Source organism: Musca autumnalis, unplaced genomic scaffold, assembly GCF_047663935.1.
Source record: "Musca autumnalis isolate F117 unplaced genomic scaffold, ASM4766393v1 scaffold_1, whole genome shotgun sequence".
Lineage (NCBI taxonomy): Eukaryota > Metazoa > Arthropoda > Insecta > Diptera > Muscidae > Musca > Musca autumnalis.
Window position 1 is genome coordinate 324175275 of NW_027411644.1, and position 27584 is coordinate 324202858.

At 34.2% G+C, this 27584-nt stretch overlaps 1 protein-coding gene across 50 annotated transcripts in view; it reads left to right on the plus strand.

Annotated features, from left to right (window-relative positions):
• The window catches only part of slo (calcium-activated potassium channel slo), a 297333-nt gene that overhangs the window by 262404 nt on the left and 7345 nt on the right, over positions 1-27584 (plus strand). For 28 of the 50 annotated variants that reach the window (XM_073962670.1, XM_073962671.1, XM_073962660.1 and 25 more), the window contains 4 exons: positions 8681-8713; positions 18069-18237; positions 26773-26950; positions 27035-27542. In XM_073962670.1, coding sequence (XP_073818771.1) covers positions 8681-8713; positions 18069-18237; positions 26773-26950; positions 27035-27542 — 888 coding nt within the window. Of the gene's footprint in view, positions 1-8680; positions 8714-18068; positions 18238-20162; positions 20229-26772; positions 26951-27034; positions 27543-27584 lie in introns of all 50 variants that reach the window. The other 22 variants (XM_073962642.1, XM_073962641.1, XM_073962662.1 and 19 more) reach the window with 3 other exon arrangements.

Genomic DNA, 27584 nt, shown 5'->3' on the forward strand with positions numbered 1-27584 from the left:
CAAACCCGAAGAATGATAAACATTCTGTGCTCGAATTTATTTTCCCGGACCCTGTTGTGAAGACTTTCTCTTCCCAAATAAAATGTTATTCTAAACAATTCACTTATGCCACTTTAGCGAAATGCTTGAACTCATTGATAATCTGCTGATTCATTGGCTTTGAATATTCCGCTGGGTTGTTTGTTTTTCCACACCCTATTATTTTATGGTTATCTCCAACGTTGCGCTTTCCGAAAAGGAGATTACAAAATTAATTCGAAGCAGAGAAATCCATTCCCTAATGAAATATGTAGAACGAATCTAAATATTACATAAAAATACTACAAACAGAAAATAATTCACTCACATTCTTCACTATAGCCAATTTAAGGATTACGTCTTTTAAAGTAGCATTATTTACCAGACATGTTTCACACCCTCATACTAACATGTATACACATACACGCACACTAACTCCCTGAAATAAACATAATCTTTAGTATCTATAAAAAAAGTTGAAACAAAAAAATAACGTATATTTATTTTTTTCTTAAATTGTACTCTATTTTTTGTATAAACAAATATGTATAACTTGTCCTGAAATTTCCTCGACAACCAATTCATCTTCATGTGTAAATATACAAACAAATCAAAATTTTATCTCAACTTGATTGAATTTTCTCCAAACTGATGTTGTTGTATACCTACTACTATCACGTATCTTGTTCGTAATCAAAACAAAACTAACTAATAAAAATAAACTAAATAGAAGAAGAAGATTACTACCAGACAAGTAAGTTCCAGGATAATAATAACAATGTATTCTCTCTCTCTGATACTCATATTTATTTCATCTTTCCCTTTGAGTTTTTGTCTTCTTTTAATCCAAGTCATTGATTTTAGTTTTAATATACAGAACGTCCTATTTATTTTTATATTTAATTTTTAAAACGTCATGTCATTTTCTATAAAGTATAAAAATAATTATATTTTATTAAAAACAAATACAAATTTAAGTGGTTATATTAAAAATAGAAATTCTCATTAACTTAACTATGGTGTCAAGTTTGGCTTAAACAGTAAACTAAATGTTTTTCTTTTATGAAATGCTAATTTAATCTGCAAATAGAATGCAACAAAAAAAGAATGAAATTATAAAATGTCCAAGAGGTTTTAAGCAAAGGCTAATTAATCCTTAATTGCAAAATTAAACACAAAGAAAAACTGAACTCTCAACTGTTTACATAGAGCAAATATTTAATTCAAATACCAACAAAGAAAAATGACAAAACAACTTAATAACAATAAAATACCAAATATCCGGTTAATATTGCAATGACAATTGTGGTATTCTTTGTGCTATTTTTAATATTTTTCAATAATAAATGTTAGATAATTGGTTAGTGATATACATATTTAGTCAGAGGTAATGCAGTTTTCCTTTTCTGTAGATGATTTTACACGTAATTCTCTAATAGTTAGTTTACATTTACGAAATCCATTCGATTTCAACTGTCAATTCCATTGATTAAACGTCAAATGAAATCAAATGGATTTCAGATGAGTTTTCATTTGACGTATACACAAAGGAATTGACAGTTGAAATCTAGTAGATTTCGTAAATGTAAACCAAGCACAACACACAGTTTACACTTAATAAAAAATAACAGGAATTTTCATTACAATACCCACCTAACACAAACAAAACAAGAATAAACTACTAATTAAACCAATAAATTAAAAGCGTTCAAAACCGCTGAACATACAAAACAATGCAGTTGGCAACACTTGTTAAATAATTGAACAGATCAACTTTGACGTTTCAGTGTAGTGCATTGTAATGTAAGAAAGAACGTATTACTTGTTGTTACTTGTAGATGCACTGTGCTTGCTCTCTCTTTTTCTCTATCTTCCTATCTATCTACCTCTATCTGTCTCTTTTTGTATGTCTCTGTCAATCTGACAATCTCTGTACTGTATATGTATTTTTATAAAGTGGTTTTGTTAGTATTTGTTTTTACTTCTTTTTTTAAATATGAATGGCAATGGAATGTGAAATGCATGTTCATATCTTTGTAGCTCCTTTTATCCTGTAAATGATATTGTTATTTTTCTTATTACAATTCTTAAAACCTTTACATTTGATCCCAGACATACTGTATCCCACAATTCTCCATTTATCCCACACGTTTTCTTTTGTTTATTCCTTTATGGGTTCTGTTTGATTTTCTTTCGGGTTATATACATGACATTTGACAATGTTATATTAAATTATATTTACACCGAAGCTTGTTATCAAAATAAGCTTATATTTTTGGTATTATTTGACGTAAACGGTATGGAGACATATCGCGTATTTACATAGGCCTTGTACACACGCTGCGACTTTTGATGCATGCATCACCATTTTCGTACTTGTAGGGTTGCATTTTTTCGTAATATTGTAAGAAGTGTAATTTTTGTAAAAAACATGTACGATTTTACATACATGTTATGATTGTTGAATGCATGTAGGTATAAAATGTTAAACCAAAATTATTGAAACAGGTAAAAATATTTGTTAATATTTCTCGACAAATGTAAATAACAAAACAGGTAATAAAACGCCGACAATATTGGTGTTTCACACAATTATAATTATTGAAATATTTTTACGAAATGTTGGGCAACAAATTGAGCAACGAATGGCGTCAATATTAATCTAATCGATTCAAAAAATTAAATTCTTTTTTTTTCTGCAATTCGCATTTTGATGTTTTAAAAAACACATTTAGAACACAAGCAATTCAGTTTCAACTATGAAGGCAATAAAAACTAACAACATACTTATCATTCTTTTAAATCCATGATGTACATTAAATAATTTTAACATTCTAAATGGTATTAATAAATTAAATGATTAGTCATGAAATTTTACATTTCGTACATTTTCATTCCCTCCATCACTACTATTTTTTGCAACACCGCTAAAAAAATGGTGATGCATGCATCAAAAGTCGCAGCGTGTGTACAAGGCCATAGTCTCCATGGCACAATAATACAGCTACAACGAGAAAAACAGCTGATTATCACACTAGTTGTCAAAATGAATTTTTGTGAATGAAATCACATAGAGAAGGTAAACAAGCAATTCACAGTAATGCGTTAATGTGAACAATTTTGACTTGGTATGGCTTGATGTAACACCTTCTTATTCCACTATGATAGTCCCAGCACACAATAGCGTGAATTTCATTAAAAAAAAATTATGAAATTAGGCGTTCTAATATCGAATTCCCCACTACAGCAATTTCATGATTTTACTTTAGTATGGAACTCGATCTAGAAACGCACAATTTTATGAAATTCTAGAATAAAATTTACGCTAGTGTGGACCGGGGCATAAAAAGAGAGTCATGGCTCCCAAAAAATAATTTTCTCTATGCATCCTACTTTGTGGTACATCACAGCTGATTATCTTGAAGCTGCCAAAAACATTATTGTGAAAGAATACAGAAAGTAATATAGTTCATACGAAAATTTGATATTTAACACTATTGGGATCAACTAACTCATGGTGCAATTATTTGTGTCTGGTTACTTACAAGTATAAATTTCTCCTGCAAAAGCTGGGAGTTCTCGGTGAAGAACTGTCAAAAAATGCTGTTAAGGGATTATAGCCACTTATTGGGCACCAAAAAACATTTATCATGCATTTTTTACACGAAATCTACCAAACTTGTTTTAGAAACTTCCACTTTCACACGAAAGATCACACCTTGAGGTACTTCTTGGTAAAAAAGTGCATAGTTTCTTGAAATTTTGTCAATGAAATCGCTGTAGTGTGAACCGGGACTAATTGAACATTTCGACATCAACGCCCAGCAGTGTAACAACGGCAACATTCCATTTTTGGCTTTATAGTGCGTTTACATATATCCAGATTTAATTAACCAACTGGATTTCAAATGTCAATTCCATTTGAAGGTTAACGCCGTAAAAATCTTTAAAGGTAGAATTATAGTCCCTTTACATATAACAGGATTTAATAAACCGACTGGGTTGCAAATATCAATTCCATTGCGTATAAGTCAGAACGTATTTATTGTCGGTTAGTGATGACATAGCCGTAAACATCTTTTGACAATAATAACATAAACAAAAATGTTGTGCAAAAATTACTCAAAGTCAACAGCCGCTTCATCCCAAAAAGAAACAAAGCACAAAAATGTATAGTTATGGCAGAAATCTAAAAACCAATTGGCTCTTATGAATACATTTATTTCCATAGGTTTGGTTCATGGTGGAATAATAAGGTGCAACGCCAAAAACAACTGATCTTCATACCAGTTGTCAAAATACGTTATTGTGAATAAAATCACATACAAAATGTAAACAAGCAATAGCAGTAATGCATTATTGTGAGCAAATTTGACGTTTGACATGATTTGATGTAACACCTTCTAATTCCACCATGGTTTGGTTCGATCAGCTGATTGATTGACCCATGGTAGAATAATTACAGGTAGGCCACAACTAACAGCTGATTACAATTTTTTCTTATTTAGTCTGTTCCTTTACTTTTGAAAATGGTAAAACTGGCAAAAGTAGCAAAAGTTGTAATCTACTTCCAATGAATTGTATGGTGTCTGAAGTAAAGGAACGCTTTTCGAGTAAACAGTTGTAAAACTTAAAGATTCTTGCACGTAAAGGAACATAGGTATTATGGCCTATTCTGTCAAAGGCAGGGTTGACATTTTTTATTATTGTTGACATTATGCATTAATAAAGGTAGATGCATCGGTGGATGATTCCAACAAAAAAATCTGCTGCAACGCTATATCTTAAAATTAAAAAAAAAAAAACATGTTCAAACGATTTTTTTCGCTTGGCAAAATTAAATTGTTATGTCACTACCAGCCGAATACATTGATTTCCATAGGTTTGGTTCGATCAGCTGATTGATTGACCTTAATACCCCGTTTGCACTTAACAGGATTTAATAATCCCACTGGGTTTCAAATGCCAACTCTTTTGCGTATACGTCAAATAAATCCTCGAAAAGAAGGTTAAGACTATAATATAAACATAACCTTATATTACATTATATAGTATTCAGTCAATCCAGTGGATTTAATTGCATGGGGAGAACCCTCAATAAATAGGTGTGTTCGTTTACTCAATAATTTGTACAAATTTGTACAAGTCCAGTAACTTCTTGTAAACTACTAAGGTCTTTTGCATTGTACTGTAGAGTAAGCGAACAACATCCAGTAACAATTTGTACAAATTTTGAGTAACCGAACACACTGAATATGTCAACTTCTCAGTCTTTAATTTTGTCAAATCAGTTAAAAAACTGATTTCGAATCTGTCCTCCCAATCACAAATCGATTAAAATCGGCATTATGATCGATTGTATAATCAAAAGTCTTTCAGCAAAAACAGCTGATCATGATTTTTTACTTAAAATGACAAAACTTCTGTACTTGTTTGTTTATTTTTAGTGCTGTGGCTTAATCACAATAATGTATTTTGACAGCTCAAATCATAATCAGCTGTTTTTGTTGTAGGACCTGTTAATTGGGCTATGGAAATTATTTAAAATTCGTTGAATCGGTGGTTTTCGTAAATGTAAACGTACTCCTACTCAGGTATCGTTTAACTCATGAAGCGCCTAATACTTGGTTTACATTTACGAAGTCCACTCGATTTCAACTGTCAATTCCATTGCTCAAACGTCAAATGAAATCCAATCAATTTCAGATGAGTTTTCATTTGACGTATACGCAAAGGTATTGACAGTCGAATCGAGTGAATTTCGTGAATGTAAACAAAGTATAAAGTAGGAATAGTTTCTTTCTTCTATCAGCTGGAATGTTGTCTGGAGCAGCAGTGAGATTCTCCAACGCATTTTTTGGTTAAGAACAATAATCGGTAAATTATGAATGAAGATTACTAAAAAAAAGTTGACAACACTATTGCTATCGGTAGTGCCTAGTGACAACATTGTTTTGGTCTCTAATTTACCGACAAATATCGTAAGCATTTTATTTTTACCCATTTTTGTCGAAAACAAATAAATTCGTTAGAGAATCCCACCACAGGAGATTTTGACTTATCAGTTTACGACAATTATCATAATACAGTAGGGAATGTAGGGACTACCATGGTACAATCATAACAAGGTAGGCCACAGCAAACAGCTGATTACATTTTTTACTTGTGGTTCCCCTATTCTTTCAAATCAGTATACACAATTTGCATATGTGTGTGTATTGTTTTGAAAAATATGACAAAAATGTACGGGGTCTCAACAAAATATAGTGCCTTGAGACCAAGGAAGGGTATGGGTAAGGAGGCATTCGCTCCACCAAACATCAGGAGTTGTATGTGTCATAATCTAGGATTGACCACTTGTTTAATTTTTTCTAGGCCAACAGGGGTACAGTGTTTGGCCAGAACTTAGTCCACCCACAAGTATTGTATTTTTATTTCTGGAGTCTACAACATATATTTTTTTTGTTTATGTTTAGAAGGATTCATTAATGAGCATTTATCTTTTTAACAGCTGTGTATCCTTCTATGTTCAAGTTAAAAGTGAGCCATGCGCTTGTTGTGGATAATATTCATCCGCATAAAATTTGATATGTGAATTCAGTTGAACAGAAAAAAGGTTTTCGAACTTACCTTACCTTCTAGGTTATTGTACCATGGGGACTACAATCGAAATAAATATCGCATCATTTAAATAAAAATTGAAATGCTTATAATGATAATGCTTTAATTGTGCACCATTTAAAAGTGTACTCAGTTTCTTTCTTAAAAATATTTGAAATAAGAAAAATATTAGTAATAAACAATTAACCGAAGTAAATAAACTCTCCCAAAGAACATTGTCAAATGTCTAAAACTTATTTTGTTTCTGTACTTTTCTCGATAAATTTATTTTCTTTTACAAATTTTCTCAATATAAACCTCAATTTTATTTTACTTTTTTCTAACCAATTCCTTTTAATTGTATTCAATCAAAAAATCTATCTATCAGAAGTACAAACTAAAATTAAATATATATTTTTTTCTTTACGAAACAAAACAAAAACTCGCCATTGAATCAAAATAACAAAAATCGAAAAAATCAATACATCAACCAACCCAAATGAATTGAACATGACCCGTTTGTTGTGGAAACGTGATATAATGACAACAGATGATCACCATCCTGCACCCACGTTTACACCACCAGAACTACCGAAAAGGGTGCATGTGCGTCGATCAATATCGGGTAAAAACAGATTTCTGCAATTTTCTTTATAATTTAGAAAGGCATTGTTTTTTTAGACATTTAAAAAAAAAAAAAAATTAAAAAAGTATTATCTTATATTGAAAGATAAGACAAACGAATGACAAGTGTTAGGTTAAAAAAAACAGAATCTCTTTTTTAAATAATTTCTTTGTTTTGTTTCAAAGTATTTTTAGGTTGGCTTTTTATGGATTTTTTCTTCTTGAAAAACGTTTTTAAGTCTTCTTCTCATCAATTTTTTGTTTGTTGTAATTTTTATTTCTAAACCAATTCCGCTCTTCATAATTTTTCTCTATAAATTAAACAAAAATTCCAAGATCCTGTATCTAATGAAAATAAATCTATACATACTATCTATAATCTCTCTATATATATTTTATAAATATATAAATAATTTCTACAAATGTATCAGAATTTCTACATGTGTATTTTTTTGAAGAGCATGATGTGAAATTAAAAAAAAACAACAACAAAATACATTAAAATGTTTGTAAGCCATAAAAGGTTTCAGTTTCTCATACTGGGATCGCCAGTTCTGACCGAAAAAGCCAAATACAGAACATTTATATAAACTCTTCAAATGTTGAATATGCAAATCGTTATACATAAATATATATCTTTTTTATTTTTTATACAAATTTAATAAAATCATTCCATTTTATAAAAAGTATTTTTAAATTCTATGAAAAACCATTAAGATACATTTTCTGGCTTGCAAATATTTGAAAATTCTAAATTTTTAAAGTGTTATTCCTGTTTTTAGTTGGTTCCATTTTCCCACCCAAACTGTTTCATACAATATTTTGCTATTTCTATGTAAAGAGTTGTTATTTACAATACGAAGCAAACCAAAATAAAACGAACGAAATTAAAATCATTACATTTTTATGTATTTTTTAGAATTATTTGCATTTAAATGGCTTGTTTCTTTGTGTTCAGAATTATTATTTTTCTTTTATATTAAGTTTTATTTGTAATTTATCTTAAGTTGTTATCGAATTTTAAGCTATTCTTATTATTTATTCTAACAAAAAAAATTAAAGGCCCTCTCTAAAAATTAAGAAAAAGAAATACTCTTCTAACACAAACTCAACTAAAAAGCTCCTTTTTATATAGTAGTGGTGGTGATGGTTGTGCCATTTGTAATTGTTGTTCTGCAGCTAATTAACAACCAACCAACATACCATCCCTGCTATTGTCTATAAAATAAACTTTGAGAATCCAACCAACGCCTCTTAACACTAGACAAGAAAATGTTTAAAAAATTAAACCTTTCTACAGCTTATCCAATCCTCTATGTCTTATATTTGTTATATAACATTGTTTTTTAACATTTAAATATTTTTGGCAATTAAAATTAATATTTTCTCTTTATATAAATTTCTCTCTTCACTACACTACACTACATTTAATTTAAAGGTGATATTACAAGAGATCGCGAAGATATGAATCGTAAGTATTATTTTAAAATTTCGATAAACAGAAAGCAGTTTGATGTTCTTCAAAATTAACTTAAGGTACCAACCAATATTTAATAACGAAAAATTCCTTTTTAGCCTGTGCAAGGGGGTTTCCTAAACGTACGAAGAAGGGAAAGATTATTGGCCTGTCTCTCTAAGACAAATTCAAATTAGTACGACTTACTACAAAACTTCTCGCACCTTAGGCATAAATCTTTGATTGAAAAACAACAGAGTTTTGGTATTATATCGAATGAATTTGAATTGTCTAAGTGAAACAGAGAGAAACGAATTTGGATCGAAAGTGGAATTGATTCCGTATTTAGCTTCTTCAGAAACCGAAAAAAACGAAATTTTTTTCCGAATTAAACCACTTTTGTTTTTGCAGGTGGAATTGCATTTTTTTAATTTTATTTAAAAAATTTGAAAATTTTCATTATTTCTCAATCAACGAAACCAACCAATTATTAACAAAGTATTGCCACATAATTTTTTCGTCGTAAATTTATAAAAACTAAACAATTTGGCATTATGAATGATAAATTAAAGCAAAGCTTAAAGAGAACAAAATAAAAAAGAACTCAAACAAGGTATTTTTCAATGTTATGTTAATTTTAGGAAAATTGAAAATCCAATAAAAATTAACTTTCTTTTCGCAAAGAAAGGGCTTTCTTTCTTTCGTGTAGTCGAAATTTTAATTCAATATTGGTCAATGTGACAAACAGTTTTGATTTCAAAGACTTACTAATTTTTCAGTAAACGTACGAAGAAGAGAAAAATTTAATTATCGTAATGGTTTAGAACTCTGCAGCTACAGCTTTAATGTAATCTCAACTAATTTTCAATAAATTCTAAAAATTTGTTTTATGTTATTTTGCTATTAACCTTATGGAGTGGTAAATTAATTTTTGTGTGCAATAACCAATGGGCTATTTAACATTGATATTAATACAAAAAGGTATTTTTAAACGTATGTATGTATCAAAATAATTAAACTATAATAAAAACTTATTCTTCTTAAATTCGTATTCGGATATTAGAGATCATATATTTACAATTTTGTGTTGCACGATCATTTTTATTTGAGTTTTGGTATTTAAAAGGTTTCTATCTTCCTGCAGATCCGTCCATTTTTTTATTTCTTATCTGCGACATTTCTTTTCTTCTTCTGAGCCGTCTGGCTTTTAATAATGGCTTTGGTTTTAATAATGGCTTGGATGAGATTACATGTTACATTTCTCATTATATGACCAAAATAAGATGTTTCTCTGGTTTTTATCGTTCAACATTCGTCCGTCTAAACACTTCATCATTTGAGATGCGTTCAGTACAATGAATTTTTAGCTTTCGTAGCTAGTAAGGGTTTCTTGATGACTATCGAATATTCGTTCAAAATTCTTTACGAATTCTGGAATATATTTTCCTGTAACTCCTCTTGGGAGCATAGGGCTTTTACAAAGCATTATCTTCTTTCCATGTATGGTTATTTTTCTTAGTTCTTGGGTTACACTGTGCAACATTTTTAAGGTAATCTTGTGCAAACAATTCGAACCGAGGATTTTTTGAAAGTACAGATCCAAACGACAAGAAACCACTCGTTGGGTTTTGCTCGGACTTTATGGCCCCATCTAAACATGGTTAAATATTTAGTTTTTAAAGAAATTCGGGGCTATATCTCTGAAACCAATGCGAATCTTCTCTTGGCCTCTGGCGCAAATTTTTAGATAAAGACAAGAATAAACTATTTGGAGAAATAATCAAGTCGAAAAACTACATTTATTGCCTCAAATTTCAAAATATATGCAAAAATGCCACACTTTTTGTAAATTTTGCACCGTATCTCCAAAACTGTTAATTTTAAACTGTTGGTCCGAACTGTGTTTGAAAAACATGTTGTAAAAGATATGGTGCAAAATACCGCTGAAACAACACGAAGGAAGCATTTTAGAGTTTCAAAATGTTCTGAAGAATTGTTGAGAACATTATTTGGAAGATTTTTGCAAAGGCTACTCGGTTCAACTCCAAATATTTTAGCCGATACTGACCATAATTTCAGCAATTATGTATAATTTTCTATATTTCATAGATTTGTATGCCCTAGATGGAGTTTTTCTTATGGGGTATGTTCAAAAGATAAGTTCTACTAGTTTAGGGCTACAATATTGCTAAAGACAGCAAGGCCAAATTCCTATTCGTTTCTGAGATAAAGGCCTGATAAATGCCAAAACGAGTTGTTTTAGCCCGGTTTAGATGAGACCATAAAATCCGAACTGGATGGAGGACAAAACCATACCAGGGTTTTTGTAGTCTAAATATGTACATACTTTCAAAAAATGCATACTAGAAGTTGTTTGCATTTTCAGTGTTGCATAGTGTTATTGTTCGCCGCCAGGTGTTCCTTGGTCGACCTCGATTTCGTGATCCTTGGAGATTCCATTCAAACGGTTATGCAATGCACATTTTTTCTTCAGGTGTGGCCAATCCATATTTCATATGTTTTATCTACTTTTGGGCTCATGCTTTGTTAAATTCCACAGCTCTATGCTCTTATGGTGTTGGGCCGGGATATCCTGCACATGAATATCTGTAGTTTTGCGTATTGGTATTAAATACAAGCTAGATCTCACTTCCGTACAGAAGAATCGACGTTATACAGGCTTCGTATACTTTAACCTTGGACGATTGACATTGGTTTAATCATATGGGACCTACGAGTCCGAACGACACCACTTGTAGATAAGTTTTTCATGGCTGACATATTAGGAAATGTAAGCCAAAATTGCGCTGAGGGGATTTGAACCGCACACAACAGATAGCCACAGCATATTCCACTCAACTAGCCCAATTGCTTAATCAAAGCACTCCTCATCCCGATAACATATCAGCGCAATGGCAAAGCATTGCCCACTCCATGCAAACAGCCGCAAAGTCCATACTTGGATACCAGAGGCCTCCACCAAGGAATCCATGGTATGATCAGGAGTGTCGTGCTGCCACCGAAGAGAAAAATGCGGCATATAGGGCTACTTTACAATCCGTAGCAACGCGTAGCGCACGAGAGAGATACAGGGAGAAAAGGAGAGAGGAGAAACGTCTTTTCCGCAGGAAAAAGAGAGAGATGGAAAAGCGGGAGTGTGAAAAACTCGAGATATCAGGAGCCAGAATGAAGTCCGAAAATTCTACCAAAGAGTCAAGCATCAAACTGATGGCTTTGGTACAGGCACATCCTCCTGTAGAGACCAGCAAGGTAATTTGGTAACTGATACAGATAGTGTACTCAGGATATGGAAAGAACATTTTTCAAAACTGTTGGTATCCAATAGCAGCGAAGACGACGAAGATACCACAGTCCCAATCCCAGAAGATGGTATTGAATGTATACCGCCCAGCCAAGATGAGGTAAAGACAGCAATAAATCGGCTGAAGAATAATAAGGCAGCAGGAGCCGATGGCTTACCAGCCGAGCTGTTCAAAACCGGAGGCGACACGCTGATAAGGTGTATTCATCAGCTAGTTAGCACCATCTGGCAGGAAGAACTAGTACCCGACGATTGGAACCTGAGTATCCCGTGCCCCGTCCACAAGAAGGGAGATAAGACTGTATGCTCTAACTATAGGGGCATAAGTCTACTCCCTATTGCCTACAAGATCGTGTCAGGGATATTGTGCAAACGACTAAAGCCAATGGTCAACGAAATAATTGGACCATACCAATGCGGCTTTAGACCTGGCAAGTCCACCATTGACCAGATATTTACCCTGCGGCAAATCCTGGAGAAGACCCAAGAGATGCAGATCGACACCTACCACCTTTTTGTCGATTATAAAGCAGCCTTCGACAGCCCGCTGCGTTCAAAGGTATTCCAAGCCATGTCTGAATTTGGTATCCCCGCAAAGCTCATCCGGCTTTGCAAAATGACTTTAACTGACACGAGGTCCTCAGTTAAAATAGGAAAGAACCTCTCCGAAGAGTTTGGTACCAAAAGAGGTTTCAGACAAGGAGACAGCCTTTCATGTGATCTCTTTAACATCCTGCTGGAAAAGGTTATACGAGAGGCAAACGTCAAAAGAAGTGGCACAATCTACACCAATAGTCACATGTTACTTGCTTATGCTGATGATATAGACATCATAGGCCGATCAGTAAAAGAAGTAACTGATACCTTTATGAAGGTCGAAGGAGAATCTGCTAAAGTGGGTCTGGCGGTAAACGGTGAAAAGACCAAGTTGATGGTGTCGACGCGCAATGCGTCCATTGAGCTCGGACCGACTGTGGAAGTTGGTTCCTATAATATTGAGGTAGTAAAAGACTTCGTCTACCTCGGCACCTCCGTAAACACAACAAACGACATCAGTTGTGAAATAAAAAGAAGAATTGTATTGGCCAACAGATGCTACTTTGGTTTAAGTAAGCAGTTTAAAAACAAAGCCACATCTCGTCAAACAAAAATAACGCTCTACAAAACACTGATACTACCCGTGCTGATGTATGGCTCCGAAGCCTGGGTACTTGCGCAAGCAGACATGGCAGTGCTTGGTGTGTTTGAGAGAAAAATTCTTCGAAAGATCTACGGACCAATCGGCGTTGACGGTGAATATCGACGTCGCATGAACCACGAGCTGTATCTGCTATACAACGACATCAATATTGTTAAACGAATCGAGATGCAGCGATTGCGTTGGCTTGGCCATATCATAAGAATGAGCGATGATGAACCCGCTAAAAAGGCGTATGAATACATGCCACATGGCGGTGCACGCAGAATTGGCAGGCCAAGGAATAGATGGCGCAAACAAGTGGATGATGAGATGAAAAGGCGCGGTATTCCAGAAAGCGAAGCAACAAATAGAGAGAATTGGAGATCTTTTCTTAGTTCGGCCTATAGAACAAATGTTCTGTAATGGGCCAGCTAAGTAAGTAAGTAGGATTTGAACCGCAGAGCTTCGGAGTGCCCTATACTGGTGTTGTTAATTCTCATGGCCTTAGTTCTCTTGATGTTAATCTCAAGTTCAACAGATTGAAAAGTTGTTAAAATTTATATTGTTTTTGTAACAACTACAACTGTGTTGCCCTTTTCTTTTTTTATTCTTTTATCAGACGCCAGCAAGGCAAGCGAGGAAGGCAGCTGATGTACCTAGGCCTTAAAGTTGTTACAATGTTACAGAATAGGTCACCTATACAGGTCTTATAATTTTGACTGCATGTTGGATAACTTGATAGAGAGAAGACAAATATCATCCACATAATCTGAGTCTTCGAGTTGTCGTGAGAGACTCCATGTTATGTCTCTTCTCTGAGAGCAGACTTCACTCAGCACAATTGGGAATAGTTTGGATGATAGAGGGCATCCTTGCTGTACTTCCGATTTGTTGATAAATGGTTGGCTTGTGTTTCCCTTTGTGAAGAAGTCAGAGCTCTGCACCCTCGTCATCGCTTTTATTATATATGTTCCCTCAACATCCCCGAAAGGACAAGGGAGACTTCTCTCATTTCAATGAGTGTACGCCGATTCATTATCGCAGGTTCATTGTCCGTAAGGCATGTCTTACGGCACAACTTTGTAGAGACGTTTTTCATGGCTGAAATACTTAGGAAATGTATGAAAGAATTTGCCACCGCCGAAAATTTTGAGTTCAGTAGTACGATTCTCTAACTCATTTTTTGAGTTACCGACAATTGTCGGTAAAATTAAAATGCTTATAATTTCGGTAATTACCGATGTTTTTCGGTAAGTTAGCGACGAATAAACAGCAGTCGTAAAGTTGTACCGATAGCAAGAGTGTAGAGTTGGGCAATCTAGTTCCTGGAGCGGATCGATCTTTCTAGTTCCTTTTCCCAAAAGGAACTAGTTCCTTAATATAGTTCCAAATAGTTCCGGTGGCGATAAAGTTCAATGAATTTTTCCCTTTTATCGTTCTTTCTATTTCCTTCGTTCCAAATAGATCCCAGTCCGATATAGTTCAATGAATCTTTCTCTTTCGTCGTTCTTTTTATTTCCTTCGTTCCAAATAGTTCCGAGAGTGATGTAGTTAAACGAACCTCCTTTTTCATCTTTTGCTGGATGAATTGACATAAAAATAAATAAATTGAAGCGATGTACCGATGTGTGATTTACGTTTATTTAACAATGTGGCCGCGTCTGAATGGTTAAGGAAACGAACGAGAAACATCGAAGTGAGTGTGAAATTAAATGAAGAAAATTAATTACACTAATGAAAGAAATTATATGCACGGCTGGAACTATAGGAACTATATAAATGCAAGAGTCGGATATAGTTCCAATAGTTCCTTGTCCGGAATAGTTCCTTGAAACTAGTTCGTTCCGGAAGTACACAACTCTACAAGAGTGTTGTGAACTTTTATTTGAACTTTTCCTTCATAATTTTGCGTTTTAATTTTACCGATATTTGTCGGTAAATTAAAAAAATGTGTTAGAGAATCGCACTACTGGTCAGGGATTTAACCACAGGCCTTCTGAATTCGGTACTGCACCACATCGCTCTTATTATTCGGATTATTTTCTGAGGTACTCCCTTTTTTCTCAATGCTTCCCATGTGGCAGTTCGTCTGATGGTATCCAGTATATATAGGGGGTGCGCCATTCTACAGATTGTTCTATGATGACGCGTAGTGCGTTGCTTTTGAATTCTTATTTGTATTATGACTGTTAGTATTTTTTATATGGTGTTTAGCTGAGTTTTTCCATCTCCAGTTATTACAATCTACGATGTCGCAATTTTTTGGTTTCTTCCATGATGTAGGCCGCAGTAACTCAGCTGCGGTTTTGCCGACGGCATGTAGAGCTTTCTCCGATAAACCATCTTCTTCGGCTGTTTTGTTACTTTTAAGTTGTTCTTTTCCCTCTTTTATTTTGTTCAGCTTTGAGGATTATACGGTATAATCCACGTATTTTCTATTGGACTGCTATTGAACATTTCACTTTCTGACGTTACTAATTTCTTCGAAATATTCGATCAGTCTTTGAATTTGTTCATCATTCTCTAGTAGCTTATCTTGCTTAGCTTTTGGTACATGTTCCATTTATGAGACTATCTACTGCAGCGGTCGGCAACGTGCGCTTGATGAGAGTAAAATAGCGTAAATTTCAATGTAAAATGTTTGAAATTTACTCTCCTTTGCTTTCAGCAAGCTCACGTTGCCGATCTCTGATCTACTGTCCTTTTTAGTTTTCTTATGTTTTTCTGGCTAGCTGTCACTTGTTGTGCTAGTTGTCGATACTGCTGTCTTGGGATATTCTTGTTGTTCAACTGCATCTTAAGTTAAGTTCTTTGAGAAATAAGGTTCCAAGTGTCGTCTGGTATCCAATTTTACTACGGTGTGGCATTATTGGTAACTTTTTGCGTATTGCCGTGGCTAGGGTGTTTCTGGTTGTGTTGTTTTGGAGTTGCTATTGGCGAAGCTGCTTTCGTCTGGTATTTCTTTCTGGGCATTTCAATTTTATCTTGATTTCGCCTATGATGAGCTGATGGTCACTGTCATTACCTCTTTTGTTTCTGACGTCTGACAGAGAACTTGTCCATCTATTCAGGGGTATGTGTTCTGTCTGTAGTTCAATTCTGTAACTCATTTTTCAAGTTACCGACACATATCGGTAAAATTAAAATGTTTATAATTTCGATAATTAACAAAATTTTTCGGTAAGTTAACCACCATAATAAACCTGTTGCTAAATCCTACCGATAGCAACAGCGCTGTCAACTTTTATTGATACTTTTCATTCATAATTTTGCGTTTTAATGTTACCGATTTTTGTCGGTAACTCAAAAAATGAGTTACGGAAGTCCCCTATTGATTGCGAGTATTGCCGCTCGGTAATTTATATGTGTATCTATAAATCTCCTTGTGTGGGGAGATGGAACCGCCAATAATGACCAACTGTTATATTTGACACAGTTCTACGAATTGCTCCTCTTTAACTTCACATCCATACTTTTCCATTGGTTGGTGTTGTCGCTCCCATGAGAATTATGATGTCTCCTCTTCGAATTCCATTAAGCATGGATGTTAATTGTGCGTAGAACTCATTTTACACAGTGTCTTCTGCATTTTCTGTTGGCTCACAGCACTTATCTATGGTGATGTGTCTTAAATTACTCTTGAATCGAGCAACAAGCTCTTAACATTCTTCGATATTATGATCCCCACTCAGTATTCACCACTGTTTTCTTTTACATGATTGCCGTTTTCTGTGGGATGTTCATCAGCCATCGATCTTATGCAATGTAATTTACTGTTAAAGTTATTGAAGCCTTGATGCTTGGCGAAGAGTTCGTACATTCCATTGCGCAATGCCCGCCCTATTTCGTGTGTCAATGCTGTTCTTCTTCGATTTGCTTTGTGTGAGTTTCTTTAATCGTTTTTATTCTAGCTAAGTAGATGATTGGTCTTCTGTAGCCTGTCCTATTTGGTGGGACTGCCATATATAAGCCCTGTTCCTTTACGTGCAAGAATCGTCAAGTTTTACCACTTTTTACTCGAAAAGCGTTACATTACTTCAGACACCATACAATTCATATGGGAGCAGTTTAAAACTTTTACTACTTTTGCTGGTTTTACCATTTTCAAAAGTAAAGGAACAGACCAATAGTTGCCTGAAACAATTGTTTATTTAGTGTTGCCATTTTTCCTCTAGGTGACGTTATCTCCTGCCATTAATATTTTGGTGTTGATGCCGAGGTTGGTTTCTAGAATGTCAGGGGTCTTTAAATTGATTTCATCTGGGGGAGGATGTAAGCCTCGTTTTAATAAACACACGAAACCCACTTTGAACGACTTTTTCCTACGCCACACTATCCACTGCACTACGCCAACCCTGATTAATGCCTGGGTATATAAGCTGCCTCGCCTGGTTGCATTGCTTTCCTGCTTCATTTCCGACATAACAAAAATAAAAGTATAAAGAAAAAAGGGCAAACTAGTTCGAAATTGGTTCGGCCTTCTTTATTCTTTGATTTTTTGTTATGTCAGAAAAGAAGCAGGAAAGCAAGGCAACCAGGCGAGGCAACCAATGTACTCTGGCCTTTAGATAATTTTCTTTTCTTGCCTCGTAGCCTATATAATATCGATGCTGCGTCTGGGATCAGCAGTTGGTCCCCTTCGTTTTGTCTGGCGAATTAACTATATTCTTGAGCCGATTTTGGTACAAAATTACTTTTGTATAGATATTACTTGATATATGATGACAGATATCTAGCATTTTTCATAATCGAATGTAGTTCAAAAAAATGCTGTGCTATGTTATACATCAAACTGCGTTCTCTGTACACTTTAATAAATTCTATTTTATATCATATAACTCATTGCATTTCTTCCTTTTTTCGTGCAGTTTTAAATCGTCACAACCGACGGCCGAATGGTTCAACAAATATGGCACCTGGTAATGGCACAACGGGTCTACATCCATCCGGAACGGTGAAGCAAGTGAATAAAGTCAAACCAACTGTAAATAGACAACAATTAGAGGGTCAGGTTATGTCACCCTCACAATATAACCGGTGAGTATAACAAAAAATCACAAAACAAAAAGACTGTGATGTGATCACTTCTAGGAATATTCAAATACATATGTATGTCTGTTATTTCCTGTTCTTTAACAAAATGTCTAGAGAAACACTCTGTTTTTATAAAAAAGAAGGTCAAATAACAATAAAAAAAACCAAAAATCCCCAAATAAATACAAATTCTAATGTAAATTAAAACAAAAACAATAGCACCAAAAATGTATAATTATAAAAAAACAACAACAAAACAAAAACGCTTAAATGTTATTTCCTCTTTTTTCTCTTTTGTTTGTTTTATTTCTATATATGAACAACAATGTGATTTGTTAGTCAGTCCTATGTTCAAAACAACAAAACAAACAAACTTTACAAAGAAAATCCAATATAATTGGTGGAAATATCCTTTCATCACTCTGTTCACGTCTCACATTCTCTTATAAATAATATCATCAGTCTGCCTCCAACCAAACAACAGAAAAATAACAAAAATTACAACCAAGCAAAACTTATACTAAACCCAATAAGCCCAATTTAGAATTGTCAACGTTTTTCTTATTATTCAATTCAATAGAGATTTGTTTTCTTCTTACCAACCTCAACTAAAATTTCCCCAATGAGATGAACAATTTTCACTTTTTTCTTGTAAAATATTTTTATCAATTTATTTTCATTTAAAATTTGTAATTATTTATGTTATTGTATCATTTTGTCATTGAATGGAACCATATGAAGTAAAGAATAATAACTTAAAAATGTTTTAAATTTTCGTAATCCTCAAATATTATTTATACTGGCATTTATATAATATTCAAAGGAATTGACATCTTAAGTGACTCATAGTAAACAGACAGCTTCTCTGCAAAAAGCAGCAAGCAATCAGCTGATTTGCCAAAACAGAAGAATTAGTCCGCCATTAAAGGAACCAAATAAGCAAATATTTGCTCTGTTCCAGAACCTGCAAGAATCTACTATTTTTTACTTCGATAAAATGTTTTCCTTTATGTTATTGGAAAAAATAGTAAAAATTAGTAGATTCTTGCAGTTCTGGAACAGACCAATTTTGTATTTTATTAAAAACATAGAAGAAAACGACCAGAAAAAAATAAATTTTCAATTTTTCAACTTGGTTCTCCAAAAAAAAAATTTATTTGCTTATTTCCATAATAAAATTGTTTTCAATTTGCACAAACATAAATTACCGAATAATTAAAAGCATCTGATTTATTGTTTGTAGGAAGAAGAAGAGTTGCAAGTGTTTGCTGGAAGAAATTTGTCCAGCAAGAATTTGCAAACTTTCAGTAAAGGAACTGTCAAAATGTCTCTCTCGAATCTCTCTTTCTTTTGCTGGACTTTTGTGTAAACACTTGTTGCTGATACAAATTGTTAAAAATGTTTGGGTAACCAGACAAACCTAATGTCTTTTGACAGTTTAAATTGATAATCAACTGTTCTTGTTGCAGGACCTATTTGTTGGACCATGGTTTACACCAATAGGTTTCGATCAAAGTTTTAGAAATTATGCTTCTAATCTCCGAGTAGATGTATTTTCAAATTTTCACTGACCGTCTTTCTTAAAAAAAACAGCACAAATTTCTCAATTATTAGCAACTTAAACTACAAAGATTATCTCTTTATTTATTCAGTTCCTCCACGAACTGTGCCTTTCTTTCACTTCTTCACATGGTTCCATTCTATCTGTGATATATGCATTTTTTACATTTTGTTTATATAATTAAAAAAACAAAAAATCTTATCAAGCGAAATTAACATGAAATTAAAATTAATAACGAAAACAAATACTAAAGACAAAATTTTTCTAAACAAAATTAAAATTTCAAAAACAACCAAAACAAAACATTGCAGGAAATGCTTAAAATAGTTCTTTTTCTTTTTTTAATTTTTTAACGGTTTTGTTACAGGCCTCCCGAAAACGAAGCTAATCCTTATGCGGGCTATCAACTTGCTTACGAAGTTAAAAAGCTCATGTATGCGTCCATTACTAATTACTACTACTACTAATTTTCCTCAATAACTACTACTACTTATTCTATTCATACATTATCTACTATCGTACTACTACTTATTTTTGTTGATTTTTGTGACTCGTTCTAAAATTAAACAAAAAAACTAACCAAAATTTTAAACAATAACATAAAAAACAGAGTTGCTATATTCATTGTTCGTTTTGTTTTTAATTTATTTCGAATTTGTAAACTAAACAATTTAAAGTTAAACGTAAACATAACGTAATTGTCGTAACGTACATAACGTGTCGTAACTATTTACAACAGCGTGTTTGTTCGCCTATCTATAAAAAACACATTTTTAACAGACTTTTTAACATTTTATTTAATTTTTTGTTTTTTATGTGAATGTTTTATAATTTTTCTGCTTTATAATTTTGCGTCTTGTCTTGTCTCTATTTTGAAAAATAAACAAAAAATACAACTCTGTTTATATGTCTGTTTAGTACTATACCATACTTATGTGTGTGTCTGTGTCAATGTCTATGCATTTGTATATTAATTTCCATTACATTGTATACTACTGTAATGTCTTTTAACAAATTCAACACGCACACTGTGTACCCTACCTACATACTACTACTAACTAGTCAGTCGTATACTACTTTACTACACACACTCGTAACAAAAACAAAATTTTGTACTCTACTTCTAGTTTGGTGTCATTTTGGTTTTTGCACTCTTTTTATTCCTATTCGTTACTTTTCTTCCTACTACTACTATCTTCTCTCTAAATGTCTGTCTCTGTCTATCTTAATAGTTTTTCTTCTATCTATAAGCTGTCATTTTAAAGAAGCTATATGAAGTGCCATTATGTCATTCATTATCTGTCATTTATCATATTTTTAATTAATTCATTCAATCGTCCATTATTAGCTATGTTCTGTCATGGAATTCATTATTCATATAAAATTACAAAACGAATTTTGACAATGAAAGAATCATCAGGTCTCCAACTTTAGTTTAACCAGATAAAAAAGTGATAAAATTCCTAATGTAACCACTAAAGTCAAATTTTTCAGCAAAGGAACCTTTTTATGAAAACTATTTCAAATGATTGTTGTTGTTTTTCTTTTTCGAGATGAGCTCAATGATCGAAAGATTTTTGCAAATGAAAAATAATGCCAGAGAAATTGTCATCACAAACCACTACACAACAGGTTTCGCACTTGGTGACAGTGCTCCTCAGGTGTATCTTGTGGACAATAAGGCTTCGCCTCTGGCCTAGATTGAGTATCGGCAAAATTTTAAATTTTCCAGCTTCTGTACATATTTTATCGTGCTTCATTGTCACCCAACTAGAGTTGTGTAGTTCCGGAACAAAAAAGTTCCAAGGAACTACTCCAAACAATGAACGATTGGAACTATATCCATATGGTTTCTGTAATTCTTCGTAAATTACTGAGAACAATGAAAGAGAAAGATTCGTTGCGCTACATCGGTCCCAGAACTATTTGGAACTATGGCATTACATTAAGGAACTAGTTCTTTTTGGGAAAAATTAACTAAAAAGATCGCCGCGCTTCGGAAATTAGATGGCCCAAATCTAAAATCCAAACACAGACAAATCTTGGAACCCATGGCCTTAAATGGACGTAGTAAAAAAAGGCAGAAATCCATTGTAAATCGATCCCCGATATTTTATAAAGGCAACAGAGGGCGATCCCTGTTTATATTGGTCATTGGAGCCGGGCCTTCTCAAGTTCTCGTTCCTTTCATGACATGACTATATCGGGAAATTTAATTTTTTCCAACACCCTTCCCCCAACTCAATCTTCTTAGTTAAAAATTTGAAAGATAATTTACATTTTAATTAATTAATTTTAATTTTTTGCTCTCGACTTATATACCTACTGACTTTTAACGAACTCGTAAGTCACCTCGTAATACCCTTTCATTAATCTCGTCAATAGGCCAGTTGATGGGATCAAAAGGTTTCTATATTTCATTTGCGATTTTTGCCTTCTTTTCGGAGTATTGCGTTTTTAATATTTTCTTTATGGGGTGTCTTAACTATGTTCGACTAGCCCTTATGACTCTGCAATAAAAAAGTTCCTAGATCACTGAATTAAAAACAAAATCTGACTTGACTTATTGAGGAGTTTTTCCCTTGTCCTCTCGAGACCTTCGTGGAAATATAAAATCACAAAAATTCACGAGGTAAATGGTAAAGCCTAACTTTTCAGCAGAGAAGCGTTTTTATGGAAAAAATCTCTAATGGTTGTAACGTGGTTTTGCGGGGTTAATCGGGTATTTATTAATCTAAATGCTAGCATATTCTACTTAAGATGGAGGGCGATAGTGCTGGCAATTGTAAGGGTTTATTGATTAGCCGGTTCTACGATTTGACTAGGGATACGTAAAATCGATTTCGGTTAATCGATTATTAGCCGTAAAATTTCTAAAAGTCGTAGTCGGCTATTGACTGTGCGAAAACCGGATAATCGATTATTCTTAATCGACTTTCGAAAGACGGAGTCAACTATTATTCGTAGTCGATCATTAGTCATATTCCATTATTAGGTGTGTACGATAACTTTCCCAGCAAAAATTACTCAGTCAATTCCAGCAACCTCTCTCAGTGAATTTTACTCTCTCAAGCAAGAAAAATTGCAGAAAGTTATCGAACAACAATTTGTAAAAACTTGCAAGGAATCAACTGTTTTGAAAAAGAAGAAGAAAAGTTTTTGCATCAATTTGATGTTCTTGTTTTCCATGATTTTTTTTATATTTTTCAGCTTTTGATGTTTAATTTTTTGATATTCAATATTTATTTTTTTTCGCCAAACAAGAATAAAAAATAAAGCAAAACAAATGTTTTCAAATCAGCTATCAGACTTGCAAATTTTTGCGGGACAAATTTTTGCTGGGAAAATTTGCAAGTTCTCAGTCACAAAACTCTCCAAAAATCTCTCCAAACTCGCTCTCTTTTGCTGGATAATTTTGTTATCGAACAGCATTCAGCAATAATTTGTACGAATTTGCACAAATTATTGGGTTATCGTACACACCTATTATTCGTTGTCGACTATTAATCGTGGACGACTATTAGTCGTAGTTGACTATTGGGTGTGCTAAAACCGCGCAATGGACCGTACTTTTAATACATATATACATCATGGTCGTTTATATTGGATTATAATGGGTTTCCGGCGGTTAACGAATAATCGAAAAATCGACTTTTAGTACACTCTCAAATAATCGACTAACCGAAAATCGAGTTTTAAGTTTTTCACGAAAACAGTATAATAGAAAAACCGATTATTGCATTTCACTGCGTATCCCTAGATTTGACGATGTCTGTTGATGATCATAGGGAATTCAATAAGTGAACGGGAACGAAATGATCGGGATCGATAGGCTAAATTTAAGTAGAAGCTATTCTAGTCTATCTACCGAACAGGAAACGGGAATCTCTATGAGGGACAGTATACCAATGTATGGTTGGTGGACAGGAGGTGTGAGACTGGAGATTGAAATCTCTGTGTGGGATAGAAAACAGAAGACCTTTGGGGAAAAGAATATTGATATCTATGTGTGATACAAGAAGTAGAAACCTCTGAACCTCCTGAAGTCTCGCCTTAACGGCTCCAACCATGGTGCACCATTACACCGGGTGTCTCGATTCAATTCGTCGATGCTTAATCGAAACTGAGTTTACTATTTTACACACCCGCTAATCGTTTGGACACATCCGTCGGTTGAGAATGCAACTCCACATTGAGCCGAAGATACAACCGCGATTTGGGACCACACCACAAACATCGCATTGCAACCAATAAGTACCGCTTCTAGATACTCCTAAGACCCGCGGCACCAGAAAATCTAGTGTCAAAATGCTCAATCGAAACTACTGCCAGTTTTTGCTCCATACTTCTTCCGCTCTGAAGGATAGGAAACCACAGTCTCTGAGCGGAACAGAAGTTCAAAATCTTTGTGTAGGAACAGTAAAACGAAATCTTCCTAAAATTTGTAAACACAGCGTCACACCCAGTGGTATCTTGGCGTATAGAAAGCCCCTCTACAATAACAAGTTGATCTCAAAAAGTGAAAACTGAAACACTGAAGCCGAATACAGAATACAGAATCAAAGTTTGGGTAAAGTTTTATGTTGGGCGTTGAAGAAAAAGAAAAAACAGGGTAACGTCGACACCAAAGTGCACGATCTGTGTAATTCAAATGAATTTGAAATGCTGGACAGTGTAAAAACGACGCAAAACTTTACTCCAAGGTTAGTTCTGTTTTCGGTTTTAAGGGTGTGGTATTATGAAGTGAATGTGAATTATAATCAAGGCATAAACGCTAGAAGAGGGTATATTGGGCCTGTGAGCGTATTAGTGGAAGTGTGAGTACCGTTGTATAATACACCGTTGTCGAAGACCCCCAAGGTCGATTGCTGTTTTATTTCGGGCCCATACACATAGATCCAAGATTCGTCGTCTGTACTAGATCTTAAAAACGATCTTGTAAACGTCGACAATCACTTTTTGCTGAGTGTCGGCCAGGATTGAATTCATTAAACCAGGTTTTCATACTACTATTGGTCCTTTATCGGCATACAAAGATTTAAGTTGATCGATGTACTCTTTTTGCCGTAATTATCCACGTCGAAAGGTGTGAAAAATGATCCGACGAAAATGTTCACATGTAAATTCCATTCTACCCTTAAAGCCATAACGCTTTGGCTAAAAACTGTCAAACTTTAAAAAAAACGTCAAATTGCGTCTGGCAACACTACGTAATTCTGTAGCGAGAGACCAGATGTCGTTACATAACTCCCAACGGACATAACTACAAAATAAATTTTGGAACTTATGTCCGCATTTAATGTAAGATGTTATGAGATCGAGATAAATCTCAGTGTTCTTTGAAAATTCAAACCTTAGACAGATACAAAATAGGCTATGTCATACATATTTCTCTTTTATAATGAATATCTGTGTACAACACCTTTATTTAATTTACAATTTGTGAATACTCCGAATTCGACTTCTGGATCACCTTGTTAAATACGCCTTGAAAAAAATCTTTAAACATTCCTATTTGAGAAAGCCTTTGGCCGGGAATGGAGACTTCCAACCGTGGATAGATACAACTAGTAGATGACCGGCCTTCTACCGTACTTTAAGACTTTGGACATGTCCCAAAATAATGTTGGAAGTTATGTACGGAGGAATATCTTAAGGGGTTACGACAGTTATAGAGCTCAAAAAGTGTTTTTTCATGTATTTTAAGAAGACACCTTAATAATCATTCAAGCAAGGGTAGGAACAATTCGACTTCAAGAAGTCTTAACAAATACTAAAGTGAGGGTAGAGGAGAATTAAATTGCAAGACTGATTATATTTTGAGAGACTTTAATAGGTGCTCAAACAAGAATACGGAAAGGATTCTACTACGAGAAAACTTAATAAATACGCATGCAGTAATACCAGAACGATTCTATTACGGGACACCTTAAAAAGTACTCCGGAAAGGATAACGAATTCTACTAAAGGAGACATAAAGGAGCACTCACGCTCAGATAAATTAATGAATGAGAAGAATTATATGACTACAAATATGTTACATAAATGTTGATTTGTTAGGTACACCATTCGCCCATTGCCCTTTTTCTTAAGTTATTCTCGCGAGAAAAAACTTCGTCAGAGCATCTAGGTCAGCGTCGCCCATAATATTTCCACCAATACTACAGCATATGTGTATGCATTGGTGAAAAAAACAACAACCACATGATATTCATCGTTTGTTTATTTACACGTACATTGTACGTGAGAGAGAGAAGCAAATGCAAAAACAACTCAGTGGGCGCCCTCACTATACTTCTTTGCAAAGACAGCGCGTCTCTGATCTAGGTTTGCAATCAACATCCATTGCAAACAAACATTCACTATCATCAGCAGATTCCATTCTATTTCATTAACAATGCATACATATCATCGATGAAACAAGGTCTAGAAGGAAGCCAATATGATTGTCAAAATTTTTTCTTGTGATTAGGTTTTCATTACAACCAAATCGTTATAAAGGTATTTTGACAATCGCAATAATAGTCAACAGGACTTCCTGAATGACCTGCACCTGGACCACCAGGAATCATTCATTCCACTCTACTTTGGCTACAAAAATACTCTTCCAAAACAAACAACTTATTCGTAGTTTATATTTTTAATTCAATAATAATTTTCAAAATACTAATCGTTAGCATTATCATCGTTGTATTTCATTTTGTTTTGGCTAAAAAATTCAGTGAAACGAAGTGACCAAAAGTTTCATTCTTTTTTGCATTTTGATGTTTAGCATTCATTACTTTTTTTTCGGTTGGAATAACAATATTTAGCTAATTAATCTATCGAACTATCTATTCATCATTTGTACAATTTCGTCTTATGCGCTGTGTCTGTCTGTATATCTTTTGAACAAGAAGAACACCATGAATAATAATTCAACTAGAAACTAATTTTGCCATATTTTTCTCTTGCTTTTTATATCCAATCCATCGTAGGCCAACAAGCCGTAGCACCGGTACTGGCTCACAAAATCCAAATGGCAGCGTCTCACTGCCAGCCGGCATTGCCGATGATCAATCGAAAGACTTCGATTTCGAAAAAACCGAAATGAAATATGATTCTACGGGTATGTTCCATTGGAGTCCCGCCAAGAGTCTAGAAGACTGCATACTGGTAATGTATTACATTGCAATGAGTTTGTGGACATGTGGTACTAATAATAATTTCATTGTATAAACAAAATAAACAACTCTACAGGATCGTAATCAAGCGGCCATGACTGTACTAAATGGTCACGTTGTTGTCTGCCTTTTCGCCGATCCAGACTCACCTCTAATTGGTTTACGTAATTTAGTCATGCCTCTGCGTGCTTCAAATTTTCATTATCATGAATTGAAACATGTGGTCATTGTGGGATCAGTTGATTACATAAGGCGGGAATGGAAGATGTTACAAAATCTGCCGAAAATCTCGGTGCTAAATGGTTCTCCGTTAAGTAGAGCCGATTTAAGGGCCGTCAATGTTAATTTGTGCGACATGTGTTGCATTTTATCGGCTAAAGTTCCTAGCAATGATGATCCTACATTGGCCGACAAAGAGGCTATTTTGGCATCATTAAATATTAAAGCCATGACTTTCGACGATACCATTGGAGTGTTGAGTCAACGGGGTCCAGAATTCGACAATCTATCAGCGGCGGCGGGCAGTCCCATTGTGCTGCAACGTCGCGGTTCCGTCTATGGTGCCAATGTGCCCATGATAACAGGTAAACTGCATTGCACTAACTTGGCTATGTTTGACCGGCCAG